Raw genomic sequence first — 19,042 nt, forward strand, 5'->3', positions numbered from 1 at the left:
CGTTGTATCCAGTGCAATTTACAGCTGGTGGCTCTAAGAGACAACATATTCCCTAGCCTATTATCCTAAACATCTATACAAATTAGTTACATCAAAGCAGTCTACAGAAGTCTTACTCAAAGCTTACCTGAGAGCAAGGGTCCCTGTTCATTAAAGTAGCCAAAGAATATTTCACCTCAACTTTTACATCCCAGAAAGTCCACACGGCTGATGAAAGTCAACACAACAAAATGTTTGAATTTTTTGAAATCCACTTTTGAGCTGTTGTTTTTGCTCTGAAGCTGGGACCTTAATTGTTGGTGGAGCAAACAAATATTTGGAGTCTAATTGCCTCCTGGGGAGGGAGGGGAAATTACATAAATTTTTTTGCAATGTTAAAATCACCCTGGCACCTGTAGAAAATTAAGTCTGTTATCTGTTATATTTTATACATTGGTTTTAATATTTTCAGTGTTTTGCCATTTATTATTCATTACCATGTTGGTTTAATGTTAATGAATTGTTAGAATGATAATTATTAACATAGATGACCCTATCACCAAGGGAAACACTATAATCTCTTCCCTCTGTCTCACACCCCCCCCTTCTCTGTCTTCACAGGACCTACGGGAGGTCTGGCTCAACTACCCGCCACACCCCCTGCAGGTTGGTTGCGATGTGTTTTATTATTGATGTTTATTTTGGCTAGGTACCTCTCATTAAAACTCACCTCACCCCCAAGATACAAAAGCGTTCTCCCATCTTTGAAGTTTTCCAGCCTGAATGTATGTTTTTTCGTGTGTGTGTGTGTGTGTTGTGTGTACACAGAGGTGGGCAAGCTGTTAGTTATTTAGCCTGAGGCTGACTGAGTGCTTTATAGCTGTCACAAGCCCCCCAGTAGCCTTCCACTAGTATACATTGTTCTGCTCTCGTATCTCGCTGCTCTCCATTTTGGTCAAGACCCTAATCCGCTTTTTCATTTACTCCATCTCTCTTCCTCTTCGCCGTTGCCCCTTTCTCTGCTGTGCCATTCTCTCCTTCTCCAACATCATGGTTTCGCACTCACTCTCTCTGCCTCCTCACTCTCTCTCTGTGCTGCCGTTCTTTGCTTTACATGATCTGCCCAGAAACATTGAACATGTCAACAGTGTTTGTTTGAAATTAGGATTTGGAAGAAGAGATCAAAGATGCCATAACAGGATTACAGTCCCGAATCACATGGGGCCTCCAGGGACCGTCAGGCATCCTCCTCTCTGATGTGTTTGTGAGGAGAAAGTGTTTCTTTGTGTGTATGCCGAGACTCGTCTTTAAGCAGTTCATTCTCTTCATCTTCCTTCGTGTGTCGCTGCGTTTACTTATGTGCATTTTTTGCATATCCATGTTTGGCCCAAAATAACATTGTGTTTCTGTTTACATACCTCTCTGTGTGTATATATACATATATTTGTTTTTCCCACGTCTTTGCCTTCTCACCCGTGTATTTTTCATCCCCAAACGTTGGAGATCCACGGAGCGTCTGGATGTTTTTGTTGAGCTTGCCAGTGCTCAGAATAAACGCATTGTATCCAGCAGTCTTGTTTACCCGGTGAGTTGCACAGCAGACGCCCCAGCGGTGGGCACCGTGGTCAGGGTGGAGCCTCGGGGTCAGCCCTACAACCGCTCTATGGTGCAAGGGGAGCCTTCACAGTGTGCTGCATGAGTAGTGATTAGCCGCTTCAGAGCCGCAGCCTCATTACCACGCACTGCGCGCGGCTGAGGTTTCCTCTGGGTGGTCCCCTGCAAGGTGGGGTAACGCCTGTTAAATTGTGCCAACCTCTTGGTAGCTTGATACCATCCTGACCTTTTGGCTTGAGAAGATATAATCTAAGCAGTTTCACATAAGGAAAAAACATCTTTCCCTTTATTATTTATTTATTCTATAATTGATAAAGGCCCCCAGGAGTTTGGGCGAGAAAATATTATTCCCAAAAATGTTGCTGTGAGGTAACTCGGTGTCACCCCCTTTCCCTGCTCACCAAGATGAGGATGACAAAACGGAGGTGAAGAGGAGCTGCCTTAATGAGGTTTGAGTGGATGGCAATGGCAGCTCGCCATGGCGTGGGTAATTATGCGTACACCCGTCTTTGGCATACACGCATACATTAGCCTTGCAACCGACGTGCCCTGCAGAGCGCAGTGGTATGCGTCGTGGTTGACAGGCACATCTTTATGTCTTTCGTGTTCGCTCGATTCGCACCAGCGCATCATCACCCCCAGCTCTCCAGAATAATTTACCAGAACGTCATTTACGTTGAGTCTGGATTTCAAAATTTCTCCTTTGGTTTATCAGGGAGATACATGAGTGTCAGGCTTTTTGGGCCTCAAAAGACCTCGGCTCTGATTCTGCTTTCCGTCTGGACTGAGCTGAAAGTGATGCTTTGAAGCTATTTCAAAAGTGTGTGTGTGTGTATATTTTTTCATAACCTGTGATTTTTTTTTTTTTTTTTTTTTTTTTTCTCCGTTTGAAGCCTTGCTGCTGGCCATTCCCCCTGAAGGATAGCTTGCGCCTGTGAGTGCTGAACTCGTCAGATGTCGTTAGTTGTGATGCATGACATTTAAACGCCTTTCGTTAATTAACAGAGTGAAAAACGGCAGGAATGAAGTGTTTCTTAGGACATATTGGATGATGGAACCATGACATTACCGGCAGCACTCCAATTAAAATACTGAGTTTAAAAATACATCTCTGCTTTGCACACTGGCTTGACATGGGAGAGAAACTGTTTACTTGTCATTTCTTCATGAAAACAGACAAAGATGCTGGAAAAATGAAGAAAGTGGCCATCTTACCCCAGAGAGCCTTGAAAAGTTGCTTTCTTTATTCTTATTTTTGGGATGCTTTAAAGTGTACAGCTAAATGGAGCAAGCTAACAAGATCAGCTGAATGTGCTTTAAGTGTCCATATGAAATTATGTGGCTCAGTCTTTCAGTTTTCTTTGGAAAAGATGTCTTGGTCAAGCTTACAGCTGTAGCACGCAGAGACCAATTAGATGTTTCTAGCTGCCTAATTAATGCACCCATAAGGATATCTCTTGATTCAACAAACATTCATGCACATATTTCCCTAGCATATCATTTCTTTTTCTAACGAGCATAGGCGGGTTCTGGTGAACCCGTCTACCTCTGAACTCACCAAGTGCTAATGCTATTGTTAAAAGCATAATCAACAGCAGTTTTCACAACAAAAACATTCTTTCAAGACTCATCAAATTCTCAAGGGCAAGAGTCTCGGGTATGGCCTGCTTTAAAACAAGCGAGGAGATATACAGTGCGCCCGAGTCACCGGAGATATTAATTGACTGTTTGAATCACCAGATTTAGAGAGAGAGAGAGAGAGAGAGAGACAAATCCGAGCTGTTTGACTCCAAACTTAATGACTAAGAGATTCCATCTGCTGCAGATCTTCTGAGTTTGTTTTGAGGCGGAGTAAAAACACACACTCTAAATAGGCCCTGAAGCAGCACATAGTGTAGAGGTTCATCTCAGTTAAGGAATTTATTTGACGCTCTTATGCAGAACGACCTCATTGAGTAAGTAGCGTTTTTTTGTGTCTGGTTGAAGGATCCTAGGACTGGTCATGCTGTCTGTTACTGACGCTCACTTGAGTATGGGATATCTACACACAAAGACAAAAAGAATCCGAAAATCCAGCAAAGAAATAAAATTCTTATTAAGATTTATTAAGATTATTAAGATTTCTACACCTGAACATTACACCCCTTATATGTGACAGTGGCACTAACCCATTTCATCCGATCCGATAACCGTGGAACCAGGTTGCAGGGATTTGCTTCGATTCAGCCCCAAGAGCATTAGTGACAGATGCTGGTTGATGACGCCTGGCTCATTGTCTGCATTTCAGTTCCTCCCAAAGGTGTTGGCTCAGGTGGAGGTCAGGCCACTCAAGTTGCTCAACACCAAACTGGGAAAACCACTTATTTGTGGACGTGACTTTGCCATATCTAAACAGGAATGCGTCTTCACCAGTCTGTTGTCGTAAAGCTGGAAGTGAATAGTTTGACTATGCATAATAAGATACTTATGCTCTGTAACGATCCGACCCCGTGCAGGCCCATTTTTCTTTCACAAACCACCATTGTACTGTTTTTCTTCCCCATGCCCAGGTCCAGGAGCCTCAGACAGACAGACAGCTGATTGAGACGTCTCCAGTCCTTCAGAAATTGACCAGCTTCGAGGATTCTATTGGCGTTTTGTTCACGCATGTGCGTCTGCTGGCCAGAGCTTTCACCTTGAGGACGGTGGGCTTCAACCACCTCACCCTGTAAGTACAGTGGCAGTTTGTTTGTTGGTAATAGAGTTACAGCCAATAAAAATGCAAAGTGAGCCACTAGTTGGCCAGATGTAATTAGCAAGGATGCAGCAGAGGTAGCCAGAGTTTGTCTGTCGCTCCCTTTAGAGGTGATGAGGCTCGATGCATTATAATATATAATGTGATCTGAGATGCAGGGAGTTTTCTCATATGTGGAGCATTTTAAATGGTTGTAGCTGCTGTGAATGTGGCAGCCTCCTCCTCTCACATCATCATTATGTTTGCCCCCTGCAGCTTATACATTTTCTTGCAGTCTCTAATTCTGCCTGTACGACAAGTTATATCTTGAATGTCATGTTTAAAGTACCTTACTGAAATATAGACTGTTTCACTGGTTTTTTGGCCTCATGCCTAATCCAAAGGTTTCACAGCTAAGAGAGAGAGAGAGGCCCGAGGGACTCTGAAGTCCCCATATCTGTAGTCTGCCTGTACCTGTGAGGCCATAACCCCACTGCCCCATGGGAAATGGGGTTTTGATTCACTGGGTTGTCCAGGGCAGGGGGTCTGAAATTTCTCTTTTTTTTTATTCACTGGAGCCACATCTCTTATTTGACAGTTTTTTTTTCCCACTCATTGTCATGCTTCACTCCACCCTCTGAATTCCTAGATTCACACTTATTCAATCCAGATTTAATTTAGACTGCATACGTCTACATAGAATATCTCAGTATATTCTGTTTGGAGAGAGAGGAGTTTTGTTTCCGGTCTGTTTCCCGATTAATGGCAACGTATCACAGTGATGCTGCGGCGACTTAGCTCTGATAGTGGAAATGTTTTCTCCTCTCAGCCTCCCCTGTGACATTTGTTCGATAGCGGACAAAGTTGCAAACTTCTACAGGGATGACTTAGAATTGATGGGAGAGAGAACGACTCAGTCTGTTTGTAACAAACATGTCATTGTGTCACTGCAGTGTAACCTTGCTCGGTCATTGAAAACGCACGAATGCGAGTATGAAGCGACTGCTATTTTCATATGAAAATGTTTCCACTAATGAGACTGTTCACTCCAATTTGAGGTGTTTCTGATTCTGAGTATGAGAGGGTTATTTGCAATGGAAGCTTAACTCACTTCTGAGCTTTACAACAAAACACAATAGTGAGTTTGACAGCTACAGCAAATTAGCCTTGGCAGCATACCTCTGATATCTTATTGGCAGGCTGCACTCTGTAATTGCTTGCTTAGGTTTGCCACAAGGACATTGCTCTGTGTGTGAGTGTGTATCTATGGTTGTGAGTATCTTGAGCACACGTTCACACATACAGTACACAGCTGTGTATGTTCTAATCCATCACTTAAATGTCAAAGCTCTCCCCACTCATGGTCAGTGAAGTCGATTAGAGGTCCAGAGGTTTGTCTCCCACTGAGCTTTACTTGGAAGACTTTTTCAGCTCAAGGTTGATATCAATGATACTTTCTTACTTGGTTGCATCACATCCAGTAGCCTAATGTATATTTTTATTTCACTGAATTTTATTGTTACTTTTCCTGGAGCAATATATTTTATATATTTCATATATTTTCAGGGTAATTTATGTTCATTAGCTCATTAGTGGCCAAAGGCAGGTTGACCTAAATAGAGCCGACTGACTTGAAAGCTGGAACTGCGCAACGGCTGCCCATGAGGACCAAAGGTTATACCAAAGTAGGTCACACTGTCGTGATGGAGAGAAGAATGAGGTCAGATAACAGAAAAGTAAGGTCAGACAATAAGGTAGGCAGCAGATGAGGAGACAGGACCCAGGTTGGCCTTCGGCCTATCACTTTATGCAGAAGCAGAGGACAAACTGACCTAGAAGAAGACAGGGATGGGAGTTGACCCTGTCGAAAGGCGGTGGAGACTGGAGGCTTCCGTCAGACTGCAGAAATGCAGAGCTGCGGCCCCCAGGCGCTCGGCTTCCTATCTTCTCTCACAGCGGAAAAGCTGGGTGTTGCAAGAATTTCACCGTTAGTGAAAAAGGATTCACCTCTCTTCATGTTGAGAATTGTTTTTTAAATCAAAGAACATTTCACCGTGCAGCTTTGACAGTAGTTATATGAAACATTGCAGATAATCTCCATGACTCATTTAGCAGTCTATTTCAGGTGAAAAATAATGTTTAATAATGATGATATTTCACCTAATTTGCTGTTTGAAGAAAAGTATGACTTTTTAGATTAGTTGATTAAATAGCTTGTCTTGTCTAAGATTTTATACAATTCGCACTAGAAACTTTAAATCCAATACAGTTGTTTTCCTCTTCACTCAATTCATTTTCTGTTTAGTGCAATTTTGCTAGAAGAGACCCTGAGATTTCATTATATTGAAGTACCATTTTGAATTTATATTGATCTTTTGATGTAGCAAAATGTATTATCATATAGTGGATTTTTTTTTTCTTTCCTATGCCTTTTCCCAAAATTACACTGAATGCTTGAGTCCAAAGTCACTGGTCCACTTGCCCCCCCAGTAACACTTCATCCGAAGTAGCTGCAGTTTACACATTTGAACCTTACACAAGCACGCACATATGAAACAAGAACATAATTTCCCTAAGAAGCGAGGGGAAAAAATGGCCTGACAAAATGGAGCGCTCCCCTCTTTTGGAGTGGGCAGCCTGTCGCCGCCTCTTCAGAGGGGCTGTTAAAGGTATTTTAGATCAAAGTCAAAGGCGAATAAAGACCTCGGCTCCACACTTTACTTCAATTTCCCCCACCTTACTGGAGCATTGTGCCTCTGCTGTTGAAGTGAATAAGGGATGGCTCTTTGTGCTGCTTCACACAGCGATGCATTCCTCTTTGACCCGCTCTATCTCTCCCTTTCCCCTCTATCTCTTCCATTTTTTCCCTTCGTCTCTCACTGTCACTCCCCTGTTCCCTTTCCCACTCAGCTTCCTATTGGATGTGGAATTAGCTCACACTACACCTTCTCCATCTGTTAGTATACAGCATGTGCTCCCCTTTCCCAGCTCCTATACAGCATATATGGTAGATTCAGAGAAAATCCGCAGCTAACCTGTTGACTCGCATGTTGTACAGGTGCTTACGAGGGGGGGTGTCGTTCTCCCCTCCCCTGACCTCACCTCTTCATGCTCTCATGTCTTGTGGCAGAGCCTTTTCATTAAGAAGCTCTGTGATTATTTTTTATATAGGAGTGTGCATTGGCAGTGTCCCTTCCCTCCTAATGAAGCTCAGTCCAAGTAGTTCTGTCTCATCCCGTGTCCCTGCATTACCTGTAGTTGCTAAATTGATTAGTCGATCGACAGAATATGAACTAACAACACTGATAATTGGTCATTTATGCTAAAAATGCCAAATATTTGCTCTGTTGTGTTCTCAAATGTTGAGGATTTGCTGATATTTTGTGTTTGATATTATTGATAATTGAATATCTTTGGGACCAGGATTGTTGGTCAGGCAAAACAAGCTATTCGATGACCTCACCTTGGCATGGTAAGCGACGGGCATTTTACACTATCACCAGACTAAACAAGTAACAGAAAAAATAATCAACAAATTAATGGATTTCAGTTGCCATAAAAGTTTTTGCACACTTCCAAAAGTGCTGTCGATGTGGTTTAAGTGACTAGGATTTATTCTCCCTCTCCTTTTGCTTTATTATATAACAGAGCGGGTGAGGGTGAAGTGATGATGGAAGCATCAGTCCTCTATTAGTGAAAAGAGGAGTAATTCCACCTCAGAATCACTGGTTCTTCAGAGACTCCATGCTCACTTTATTTTTCATGATCAAATCAGTTCCTAAATGATTTGATCAAATCTTGACATTTCATCACAGAATCTAAAGATGAGACCTCCAATATTTAAGCAATTAGTTGATTGAAAGAAAAATAATTGATAATATTTTTAATGAGAATTTGATGGGGGGATTTTGGACTGTTGGTCGGGCAAAACAATTTGAAAATTATGATTTTTTTCAGTATTTTTTACTAAACATTTAGTCAACAGAAAATGTAATGCCAATAATTGATAACCCAAATAAGTGACCGGTCCAGCCCTGCTAAAGATGCTGAAACTGTGGTTTCACTGAATCTTTAACGCAGATCTCTCTGGCTCAGATACTCTGCAGCTCATAAAAGGTAGAGGCGCCAGGAATCGGACAATAAACTTTGACCTTTCTCTCCCTTTGATGTCAGCCTCCTCCTCGTCTTCTACCTCTACATCTTTCTCTCTCATCTTTCAGACTTTCCTCTCCTGCGTGGAGCTCATATCTATAGATGGATCGGTGCTCTGCTGCTGCTGCATATTCCCTACCTGTGTGCATTGCACTCACTTATGCCCCCCCACCCAGCACTTCCTGCCTGGCACAGCACCAGCCCACATCTGCAATGCTAATCTATAATTCTGTTTAATTAATGACCATTACAGCGGCAGCAGTAGCATACCCCCCCCCCCCCCAAAACCCCAGCTGCCCCGTCGAGCACTGTGCAGAGAGTTACAGTGTGCTCCCTGCCTTTCAGTGATGGCGAGAATGGCAGGAAGCTGATGTACAGTATCACAGAGCTGCCATTAGCATTTTTCTAGGAATTGTTAGAAGGTTGAAAGTTGTTCTCTAAACCTGTGAGCACGCTCGCTGCTTTTAAAGGCTTAGGATTTTGACAGGCACTCCTGCAGGTGTACCAGAGGTTTTTAAAGCATGTATTTTTTCCATTTATATTTGAATTGCAATCAAAGCCCAGCGTTTTCTTCAGAAGGACTGCTACTTCAGGCAGCCTCCAAGTTGTCACACAGCCTGTCAGTGCAGCTGTTCCCAGAGGCCACCCATGAAATGTACATCAGCCGACTTCACCGTTTCTGTTAAAAGACTAAAAGCCTGGTAGATTTGTCGAGAGAGCATGATGCCTTTCATGCCCCACTGATGTGTGGCTGAATAACCTCATGTGGAACCCTCCCTGTCCCCTCTTATTTACCCCATTTCTCCCTGCCCTCCCATCTCACCCCATTTAATTTCCACTTTATCCCTCTGTAACCTTGTTTTTTTTTCTTCTTCTTCTTCTTACTCGTCCTTTTACATGTTTAACTTTATCCATCCATCTTTTCTGTCTCTCATCCAGCGGCCACAACCAGAGGATGGAGTTTCTGGGAGATTCGATCATGCAGCTGGTGGCCACAGAGTACCTTTTCATCCACTTCCCTGACCACCATGAAGGACATTTAACAGTAAGATCAAATCCCTTACATCATTTGTCATCACACTCTCTCCTCGCTGGCTTTTCACCTCCCGCCAACAGGCTTGGACTTTTTCGACATCTGCATCTTTGCACCTGTATTTTGTTTTCATTCCGTATTTGTGCTTCTGCTGTCTGAAGTTCCCTGAACCGCAGTTCGCCACGAGTTTACATAAAATGAAGTTACAGCTGAGCTTTTGCTTTTTTGGGTGTTGCGTGTTTTTTTTTTTTCCTTCCTTCCTTCAATCTTTGAATCTCCTAGTACCAGCCAGGTACTCACCCCCTTCCTCTTTGCTTGTTTCCACAAAATAACTCTCTTCCAGTCCTCACCCCACACCGCACCTGTATGTTTACTGCGCTCCTAGTGATGGGCATTGTCATGAGACAAAATTGTACAGCAGTTTTCAATAACACATCTTTGTTGGCACATTTTTACTGAAGCTGTCAAGTGTCTGCAAAATAAAAAATAAAGTTGCGCTGGCGTGTGTGTGTGTGTGTGTGTGTGTGTGTGTGTGTGTGTGTGTGTGTGTGTGTGTGTGTGTGTGTGTGTGTGTGTGTGTACCAGCTTGCACAGCTTGGAACACAGGTACAAAGCAAATGATCACACTTTGAACATGCAAGTCCATTTTCTGACAGCGTCAAACAGCATTACATCTCCTTCTTTTCATTCGAGCATCAGCATTTCTCTTTAGAAGGCTGACTACTCAAGGCTGGAGGGATTGAACTGGTCTAAAACCGAAAAAGAACCACTGCAGTGAGACGCTTCTTCGTGGATATTCCTTATAGATGGAAGCTATGATGTTAGTTATATAAAAGCTTCCAGCAAGCTTTCGTTGAGAGACTGAAAGCTTCAGCAATGCCTATGCCCAAGAGTCAAGATGGGGTACATCTGAAATGGATTTCAAATCGGGGGAAAAAGTGCTCATTCAACTAGTCTGTGTGTGTGTGCTTGTGTGTGTGTGTGCTTGTGTGGCTCTGATTGTGATTGCGTGTGTACTGTTAAGGAGGGCACATCACAGCAAGACAGAGTCAGACAGTCATATTTCATTCCATTTGCTCTTTTTTCCCCGTCTTGTAGCTATATTTAACATGTTTGTGTTTTTCCTTTTAGAGACGTAAATGTACCTCACCCATTCTAACATGTTGTCATCCGCTCAGCTCCAAGTTGCAATGTAATATTTAACAGAGCAATGTGCAATCTCCCTAAAACATTTACTCTGCATTACCATTTCTGTCTTTGATGAATTATTCCATGTGGTGGTTTATCTTGATGTTTTTTTTTAAAATTTATTTTGTGTGTGTACTTCTGTAGATTTCCATGGAAGCGCGCATTTGTATGAAGCCTCTGTGTGGCCGTATGTTCACACCGTGAGTGCGTTCCTGACAGGTGGACGCGAAAAAAAAGTGACGCTCTGTGTGTTTGTCCGCAGCTGCTCCGCAGTTCGCTGGTAAACAACCGCACGCAGGCCAAAGTGGCGGAGGAGCTGGGCATGCAGGAGTTCGCCATCACCAATGACAAAACCAAACGGCCGGTCGCCCTGCGGACCAAGACTCTGGCTGACTTATTGGAATGTATGTCCACAGTTGTTTGATTCATTCATAGGCCCTTCATAGACACCTGCTCAACCTTTTCTTTTTGGTCTCTCCAGAATGTGCAGTTTAAGATTTCAGCATGAAGTACCATTATTGATTTCTTTGTTCCCTTTGTGCTGGATGTCAAACAGTCACTTCTCTGCTGAAGACACTGGAAGATGAGTGAGAGTGTGACTGGAGGAGTTCATAATTTTCCTTTCTTTTTTTTTTTTCTTTTCTTAAACACCACCAACTACAGCTGCCACAGTGTCCCACAACTAATAATCTACTTGTGGTTTTCTACCAGCTTAATAGATTTTTTGACATTCAAAATATGCTTAGTAAATAAGTGTTTGGATGGTGGAAGAATCACATTTGGCAGCTATAGAGAAAATTATCAGCTTTGTCTGGTAGTTGTTTTTTTCCTCCCTGCATTAGGTTGACATAAAGACCTTGCTGCTTGCAGGATATTATACAAATAAGAGTGGGCAGTTGTCTTGTCTCATTACTGAAGCATCACAAAATTCCAACTGAAAATGCATCCAGTCTGTGTTCATCAAGAGTGATAGCTGTGCTCCAGTCAAACCACGCTGCTTGTATTTCAGTCTTATTTGACTTCCTATCGCCTAATGTTTAAAACTGTATGAGGTTGTAGCTCTACCAAAGCAGTTTCCTTGTAGAAGGGTAGAAAGTCAAAGGGGTTTTTCTTTAAATCACATGATGTTACAGTAACATCATATTTTTGTATCGTGAAATAAAAGGAAAAATAATAGGCTATGGAAGGTGAGGACTCATGTTAAGTTTACAGGGGGCACTATTAGAGTGAAGCAACACATTTGGCAGTGGCGGGGGGGGGGGGGGGGGGGGGGGGGGGGGGGGCTGTCGGGGATTAACTTATGGCTTTTCTGACCCCTGCTGGGTTAGTCAGTTGGTCCTGGTGAATCTGCACTGAAATGTGGAAGAAGAAATCCACAGCTTTTTTTCCCGGACCGATCCCTGCTGACCTTTAATTCTATATAAAGTCACACTCATCCTGGTATGAAGTCGGGGGTAAACTGTGACTTCCAGCACTGTATAATGTACTCACCACTGTGGACTCTGGTGTATTTTTCAGCTGATAAGTAGGAACAAATATGTTTGAGATCATTTAGAACATCAACATTTTGTGCATTATTTCTGTTCACCAGAGGCCATTGATGAGTTTATTGACAGTTACAAAAAAAAAATTCAATCACTATATCTCGGCCCTTGGTCACAGTTTTCATAAACACACACACAGATATTGATATCAGTATCGGCCTGAATAAAATCCAGTATTGGTTGAGCTATAATGCCAACTGATGGACAATTTTCTCGGTCACATTTTGAGTTTTATTACATGGCCTACTGTTCAAAAATGAATGCATGATGTGCCCAAATTCCCAAGCCCACAAATGTGAAATAGATGGTGAGCTCTTCCTTTATTAATGCACATCAAATACATGTATCTAGAGACAAAATGTGGGTTCCTTGTGTTTAAACTTTACTGCACATTTCCCTGATTTCAAAGCCATGATTAAAAGGAAGTCTGAGGAAATTTTAAGACAGAGTGGAGAGAGCAGGGGCATATAGGCCTTACTGGGGCTGAGGTCACGCAGATGAAGGGAATAAGGATCTGACCGTCATAGACTGTCAGAAAAAGTGGAAAAAACTGGGAAAGGCAAAGAAAGAAAAAAGCATTAATGTGCTCCAGGTCAGCATTCAATAGGCATGCCTTAATGCATGAATAACGCACACATACACACACAGGCATACATACACACACAAAGACAACGCAGCGCTTCATATCATTTGCCTTCCAAATTATCCTTCAAAGTTCAGGCCAGAGCAGAGACGATGACACAGGAAGGGGACGAGGGTCAGAGCTGAAAATGAGCGCAGCTCTTCCGTATATGAACAGCCGTGCCCTGCAGCTACAGCAGGCCCTCACTGGCCTCCTGAAATATTACCTATTATTCCTCTCTCATGTCCCACTGTCTTAGTCACGGAGATGAGTGAATGCAGTGGCAGCTAATGGAAGAGGAAAACAAAGGGAAAGCCACGAGATGAAGATGACACCCCGCACCTACCGCTTACGTTTCCAATCTTTTTTTCAGTTCAGTTAGACCGCCAGTTACTCTCAATTCAGCTTGACGTATAGTTTCATCTTATATATTATATAGATGTTTCTGTGAACTCTGTGTGGCCCTTGCTATACCAATTTCCTGTTGGATTGAAAAAGGCAAGCAACTACTGAGATATCTTTTCCAATTGTTTACATTAACATCACATCACTTGCTGTGGAGGGCCACAGCTGAGTTTTGTCCTCTGGTCTTTGTTAATGTTTTATTTGCTTCAGCAGGAAGGCAGCCAACTGTTAAGCAGAGCAGAAAAAGAAAGCCACACATCAACTACCATTTTTGTGTTGCTTTATTTTTTCTCAATGCTCTCCTTCTTTTTCTTTCTCCAGCTTTCATCGCCGCTCTCTACATTGATAAAGATCTGGTGTATGTGCACACCTTCATGAATGTCTGCTTTTTCCCCCGGCTGAAGGTGAGTCCCTATTGATAGCTATTCACCACCCACACCTGATCAATGAGCCGTTGAGCTGGACATATCAGAGAGAAAGAACCAGGCAGATGATGAAGGCCAAGCTAATGGCTGAGCCCTAATGGCGCCAGCATCGATGCAAGGCCTGAAGTGGTGCTCGCCTCTTGAATGCCTCTCACAATTGCGGTTCGAATTGCTATTTTAGTCATCTTTAATGGGAATCGCAACAGTGGCGGGACAGATTTATTTGGTTGTTGATGTTATTCATCATCGATCCAAGAAGTACTGTTGATGGCGTCCACTGCTGGTGTGCTCCAGGAGTTGAATAGATACACTAAGCTTCTATCAAGATGTCAGTTATGAGTGAGGAGGAACAGGGCTTCTACTCTCTTAGATAGAAGAGCCTTAAAACTGCTATTTTCACATGAATACAGCTGCTGTGGTAAAACATAAACTATTACATGCACTCTCATGTCTGATGGGCATGCGCACAAGTGTGCACACACGTGTTCATGTGCGAGTATCCACATAGCGTGGACCTCTCCTCCAGAAGCTGCTGCAGTGGTCTGATATGCCATGCTAATTGCTGTCTTGGTGTGCCTCTCCAGGGAGAATCCCCGGCTCTGGAGGAGCTGAGCTTTGCGTCATGGTCGCTGCAAGAGAGCACCTCATTTCCACTTCCAAGAGAAAAGTTGTGAAACAGCCAGCATGTCTCCTTACATAGCCTTCTGGAAACCACAGTGTTGCACACTGTGCTGCTTCATCCAATTTGGATGGAAATAGAGAGGCAAAACTAGGGACGTAAACGCTCCTTTCCTTCTGTTCGCATTTTTTGCTGCACTGTGTGATTACGCATATAGAGGGGTTTGCATGAGTGTCAGTGCATCTGTGCACTTGAAGTGGCTCATACTAGAGCTGGGCTATATGCTGCGCTCTTTTCAAAACAGCCAAATTTCTCTGCTTTAGGCAAAAGGAGTGTAGATGCCCCCCAGAGAGAGGGAAAAGTGGGAAGGAGAAAAAGGGAAGTAAAGCGCAGAAGCAACAACAGCGGAGATGGAGGGGTTGGGAAGCAGTAAAGCGAGAGAGTAGGAGAGCGCGAGCAACAGAAGCAGAAGCAATCTTTGTAGAAAATTAATAGGAGCAGACAGTTCTGGATTCAAAGTCTGCCTTTTTATGACAAGGCTGCTTCCCTGTTAATGGAAGGGCTTTTAGAAGTCCCCCTTGGATAAGAGAAATGTATCAGGGCTGCACACCTGGGAGACTCCCAGACGCTCTTTATTTCTGGCCGGGGATTGGCTTTTGTCTTAAGTAGCCTGTGATTTGTACTCAACGTGGAGAAACAGATGGAGAGCCAGTCAGAGAGAGAGCAAATAAGTGAGTGCAAAAGAAGGGGGAGGGGGGAGAGGTTGGAGAGGGTCACGGCAAGAATGAATTAAAAGCATGAGCGACTGAGGGAGAGAGAGAGTTTGTAACTGCAGCTGATTTTTATTTCTTGTGTTTCTGTTTCTCTGAACAAAGTTTGAGAAAGAAGAAGTTTGATTGCGTGTGTGCTGTGTTTGGTGTGTGTGTTGCAGGAGTTCATTCTGAACCAGGACTGGAATGACCCAAAGTCTCAGCTGCAGCAGTGCTGTTTGACCCTGAGAACGGAGGGCAAGGAGCCTGATATCCCACTGTACAAGTAAGACTTCAGAAAACACTTGACAGGCACACTGAGACTAGCTATTTGGAACTAAGGCAGGTGTGGAATTTTCGCAGGTAAAACAGTCATTTTATCTGCAAAGATTCACTTGTCTTTACCCTAAATTTAGGTTGGTATATTTTTTTTTTGATAATATGTATTGAGAGTGACTTTACTTTGCCACTCCCTCAATCCTTTTTTAAGAAAACATTTTGTTGTTAATCAGAATCTAGAAGCACTAATACATGATTAGACGTAGACAAAATTAATACTATCCTCTAATGAGGTCATTTTATTTTGTCATACCTGACAAATCAAGGTACTTCCTACTTGCCATTTATGCATTTCGTCATGGATGGCTGTGGCTTAAGAGGTAAAGCAGGTCGTCCACTAATCAGAAGGTCGGTGGTTCGATCGCCGGCTCCTCCAGTCCACATTTTGAGTGGTCATTAAGACTGCAAAAGCACTATAGAAATGCAACCTATATACCATTGTTTTAAGGTAGCTAACTATTTCAACAGTTAATCCAATATTTTTTACTATCTATATGTTCAGGTGTTAAAGCTGACGTGGATATATTTTATATATCTACATATAGTAACCAATTGTAGCTTGAAACCCTGAGAGTATCCTAACATAAACCAACATGTGCATACACTCATGTGCCTCTGTGCATGCAGGGAAAGAAAGGTGCACATGTCCCTCTTTTCAGCATGACTCAAAGTCCAGAGCTGAGATGGGTTCATTCAGGCATCACATGGGCCACAGTACACATGCCGGGAAATGAAATGGCACAAACATAATTTATAGGACTTTTCTCCTTGTTATTGATCCCTGAACATTGTGAATAACTGTGTAAAGGTCTCTGTTGTTGTGGTAAATAAACACGCCCAAAGAGACCTCCTATTTGACAAAAGGTCAAGGAGCAAGTGTCATTTGACAGAATGCTTTTGAGAGCTGCCATGAAGTGTGTTTGTCACCATGGAAACTGACAAACAGTGTTTTCTCTGATAAAAAAAAAAAAAGAAAAAAAGGGCAGCGGCTCAACGTGCAAGGGCGGTCAGGGATGGAGCAGTTTCATGTGCAATGAACTCCCCAATCCAGCATTTAATCAGTTCCCTCTTCCTCCCCTTTCTCTCCTCCTTATATTCATTTGAATGTCTTTTCAGCTCTCCTGTTTATTATTCTGTCTATCAGCCTGACGGATGGTGATTTTTGACACAGCACAACTCTGACACTACAATCAACACTTCCCTCCAACTCAATTGCCCACAAGAACGTGAACAAGAAACAAATAGAGCTCATGGGTGACTTGAATTTCAACATTTCAGCACACAACAAGAATAGACCCAAGCTTGCATAAAGCTAGCCAAAGATGAATTTAAGGCTTTTGCAACACCTTTGTGTGTGTAATTACTTCTTCGTCTGTTCCTGTTCACTAAGAATACACAGTAGCAGCCGATAATCTCGAAGACTTTCTTTCCCTCCTCATGAAATGACCTGACCCACTCGATATGCAAGAATCATATGCCTTTTATAAAATTTCATACACCAGTTGCTGGTGTCAAATCTGTCAGGCTTTCTTGAGGGTCCGTCTAATTTGTTTACAAGTGTGAGGAGGAGGGGAAAAAAAAAAAAAAACACAGGGTGAGACAAGAGTGTGAGTCAGACAGAAAGCGACTAAATGACCGAGGGAGGGCAGGAAAGGACACAGAAAGAGGGGAAGAAAAGGAGTTAATGCACCGAGTCCCCTGCTAAAGGTTCCCTGGTGAATGTGTCTAGCTGATGACAGATCCACACCTCAACCCCAGCACCATCACTTCACCGTACATCTCGTCTGGGCAGGACACACCAGGGAGCAGACACATACACACTTTAACATTGTGCACAGAATGGCCTGAGTCAGTAAGTAGCTGCTTTTAGCATGAGCTGTAGCCCCCACAGACCCTCTATGGCGCTCTTTCTTCTCCCTCGCACACTTCCATCTGTGTGCAGCCTTGAAGTTGACAACTCCCCAACAGCCTCACAGATTTCCTTTTCATTGCATCTCGTTTTGTGTTATTTTAGCAGCGTGATAATTCCAAGTGACACACACTGCGTGTTGAGATTTGGCTAGAGCGTCTCGCACAGGAGTCTTATTTGCTCCGCACATGCTATGTGCTTCTTCATTTGTAAGTGAGAAAGGAGGCTGAATTATTGATAAAGTGTCATAAGTGACCACATTGCATTAAAAATGGATTGCTCTCCTGAAATAAGTAAATTGTCTGTGAATAATTTAGGTGACTCACAGCTTGGGTCTGAGATGTTTATGCTAATGTTAACATTTCAAACATCTCCCAAGTTTTGTCTGCTGTCTTGTACATATGTCCCTGCAGAAATGCCACAGAATTGACAGCTTGATTTTTTTTTTGTCTTTTAAACATCTGTAAATTTGTTGAGTGATATTCTCTTATCATCCCTCTCTTAGATTTCTTGGTCCCTCTTTTATCTTTTTGTTTTTATTGTTTACCCTTCAAGTGCACCAAAAGCTTGTGGGTCTCTCAAAGACTATTGTCATCCTTTAATTTCAATTCCTACCAACATGTCATATTTTTTCTGTAACCAAACACAGATCTTGGTATCTGAAGATGATGGGTGTGGGGAGTTGGTGAGGCTTTAAAAGTTGTTTATATGTCCCTCAGATTGCTTCTGTGCCCTCTCAAAGCACACTTGTGAATCAAAGAGCTATTCCCCTCCTCTCAAACCGCCTCTTGAGATGAATTATATTTGTTCCAATTGAAACCTTTTTTTTTTTTAACCTCCATTTCTAATGTTATCTCTCTGAATGACAATGTCCCTGAGTGTCCTTGCTCCTTTCTCCTGGGTATTATTTGTTATTTTTCAACTCTCCGTATTTCTGTGTTTGAATTTGCAGGACCCTGCAGACAGTGGGGCCCTCACACGCCCGCACCTACACCGTTGCCGTATATTTCAAAGGGGAGCGTATCGGCTGTGGCAAAGGCCCAAGGTGAGTAAGACAGTGCAATATAATAAGACACAACAGGACAAGGCGCTCTGCCTCTCAATGCACCGCTAATGGGCTCGAGAATAATGGCTGCACTTTATTGATGGTGTTTATTATAGCAATTAAGCTCTTGTTGGCCTATTCTATCAGGAGAGACATTATGCAGAATGAAAATGAATCGATTCATTATTGATTTGACATAAACTGTGTTATGGAAATATCACTTTGTGCAGAAGAAGAGTCTGTGATGAGGCGACACTGCATCCAGGGCTGCATTGAGGTCTACCTTGGATATTGTGTTCACATGAGGACAGGGATGTGTGTGTGTGTGGCTTTATGTTAAACTGTGCACCTTTGTATGTGCTCACACATTCACGCTTTTGTAAAGTAAAGAAAGTGAATCTCCGCACGAAGGCCTTTTCAGGGTTGGAGGGGTTGACGATAAAGCTGCAGCTGAGCCTGCGAGAAATGAAACCTAAATCCATCAAACATCTTTTGCCCCCCCCCCATTCCACATGTAGAAATCCCCTCCACGGCCCCCTACTTGAAAGCGCTCTCTCTTGCTCTAAGCTGGCGATAAGTTTGTCCCTTCCATAGGATCTTTGACAGCTTACTGTTTTTGTATTTACATGACTTAAGCTCCCAGCCACCTCCGCTGTGGGCTATGATCACACAGCACATAATGTATACGGAGGGACTGTGAATTGGA

The 19,042-nt window shown here is 42.9% G+C and overlaps 1 protein-coding gene across 1 annotated transcript in view; it reads left to right on the forward strand.

Annotated features, from left to right (window-relative positions):
• drosha (drosha ribonuclease III) overlaps positions 1-19,042 on the forward strand; it is an 80,813-nt gene that overhangs the window by 52,918 nt on the left and 8,853 nt on the right. The window contains exons 23-29 of the mRNA XM_022767215.1: positions 601-645; positions 4,143-4,300; positions 9,398-9,503; positions 10,942-11,083; positions 13,572-13,654; positions 15,226-15,329; positions 18,244-18,336. Of these exons, the coding sequence (XP_022622936.1) occupies positions 601-645; positions 4,143-4,300; positions 9,398-9,503; positions 10,942-11,083; positions 13,572-13,654; positions 15,226-15,329; positions 18,244-18,336 (731 nt within the window). The remainder of the gene's footprint in view (positions 1-600; positions 646-4,142; positions 4,301-9,397; positions 9,504-10,941; positions 11,084-13,571; positions 13,655-15,225; positions 15,330-18,243; positions 18,337-19,042) is intronic.

The sequence above is a fragment of the Seriola dumerili genome, unplaced genomic scaffold, assembly GCF_002260705.1.
Source record: "Seriola dumerili isolate Sdu_G_001 unplaced genomic scaffold, Sdu_1.0 BDQW01001124.1, whole genome shotgun sequence".
NCBI lineage: Eukaryota > Metazoa > Chordata > Actinopteri > Carangiformes > Carangidae > Seriola > Seriola dumerili.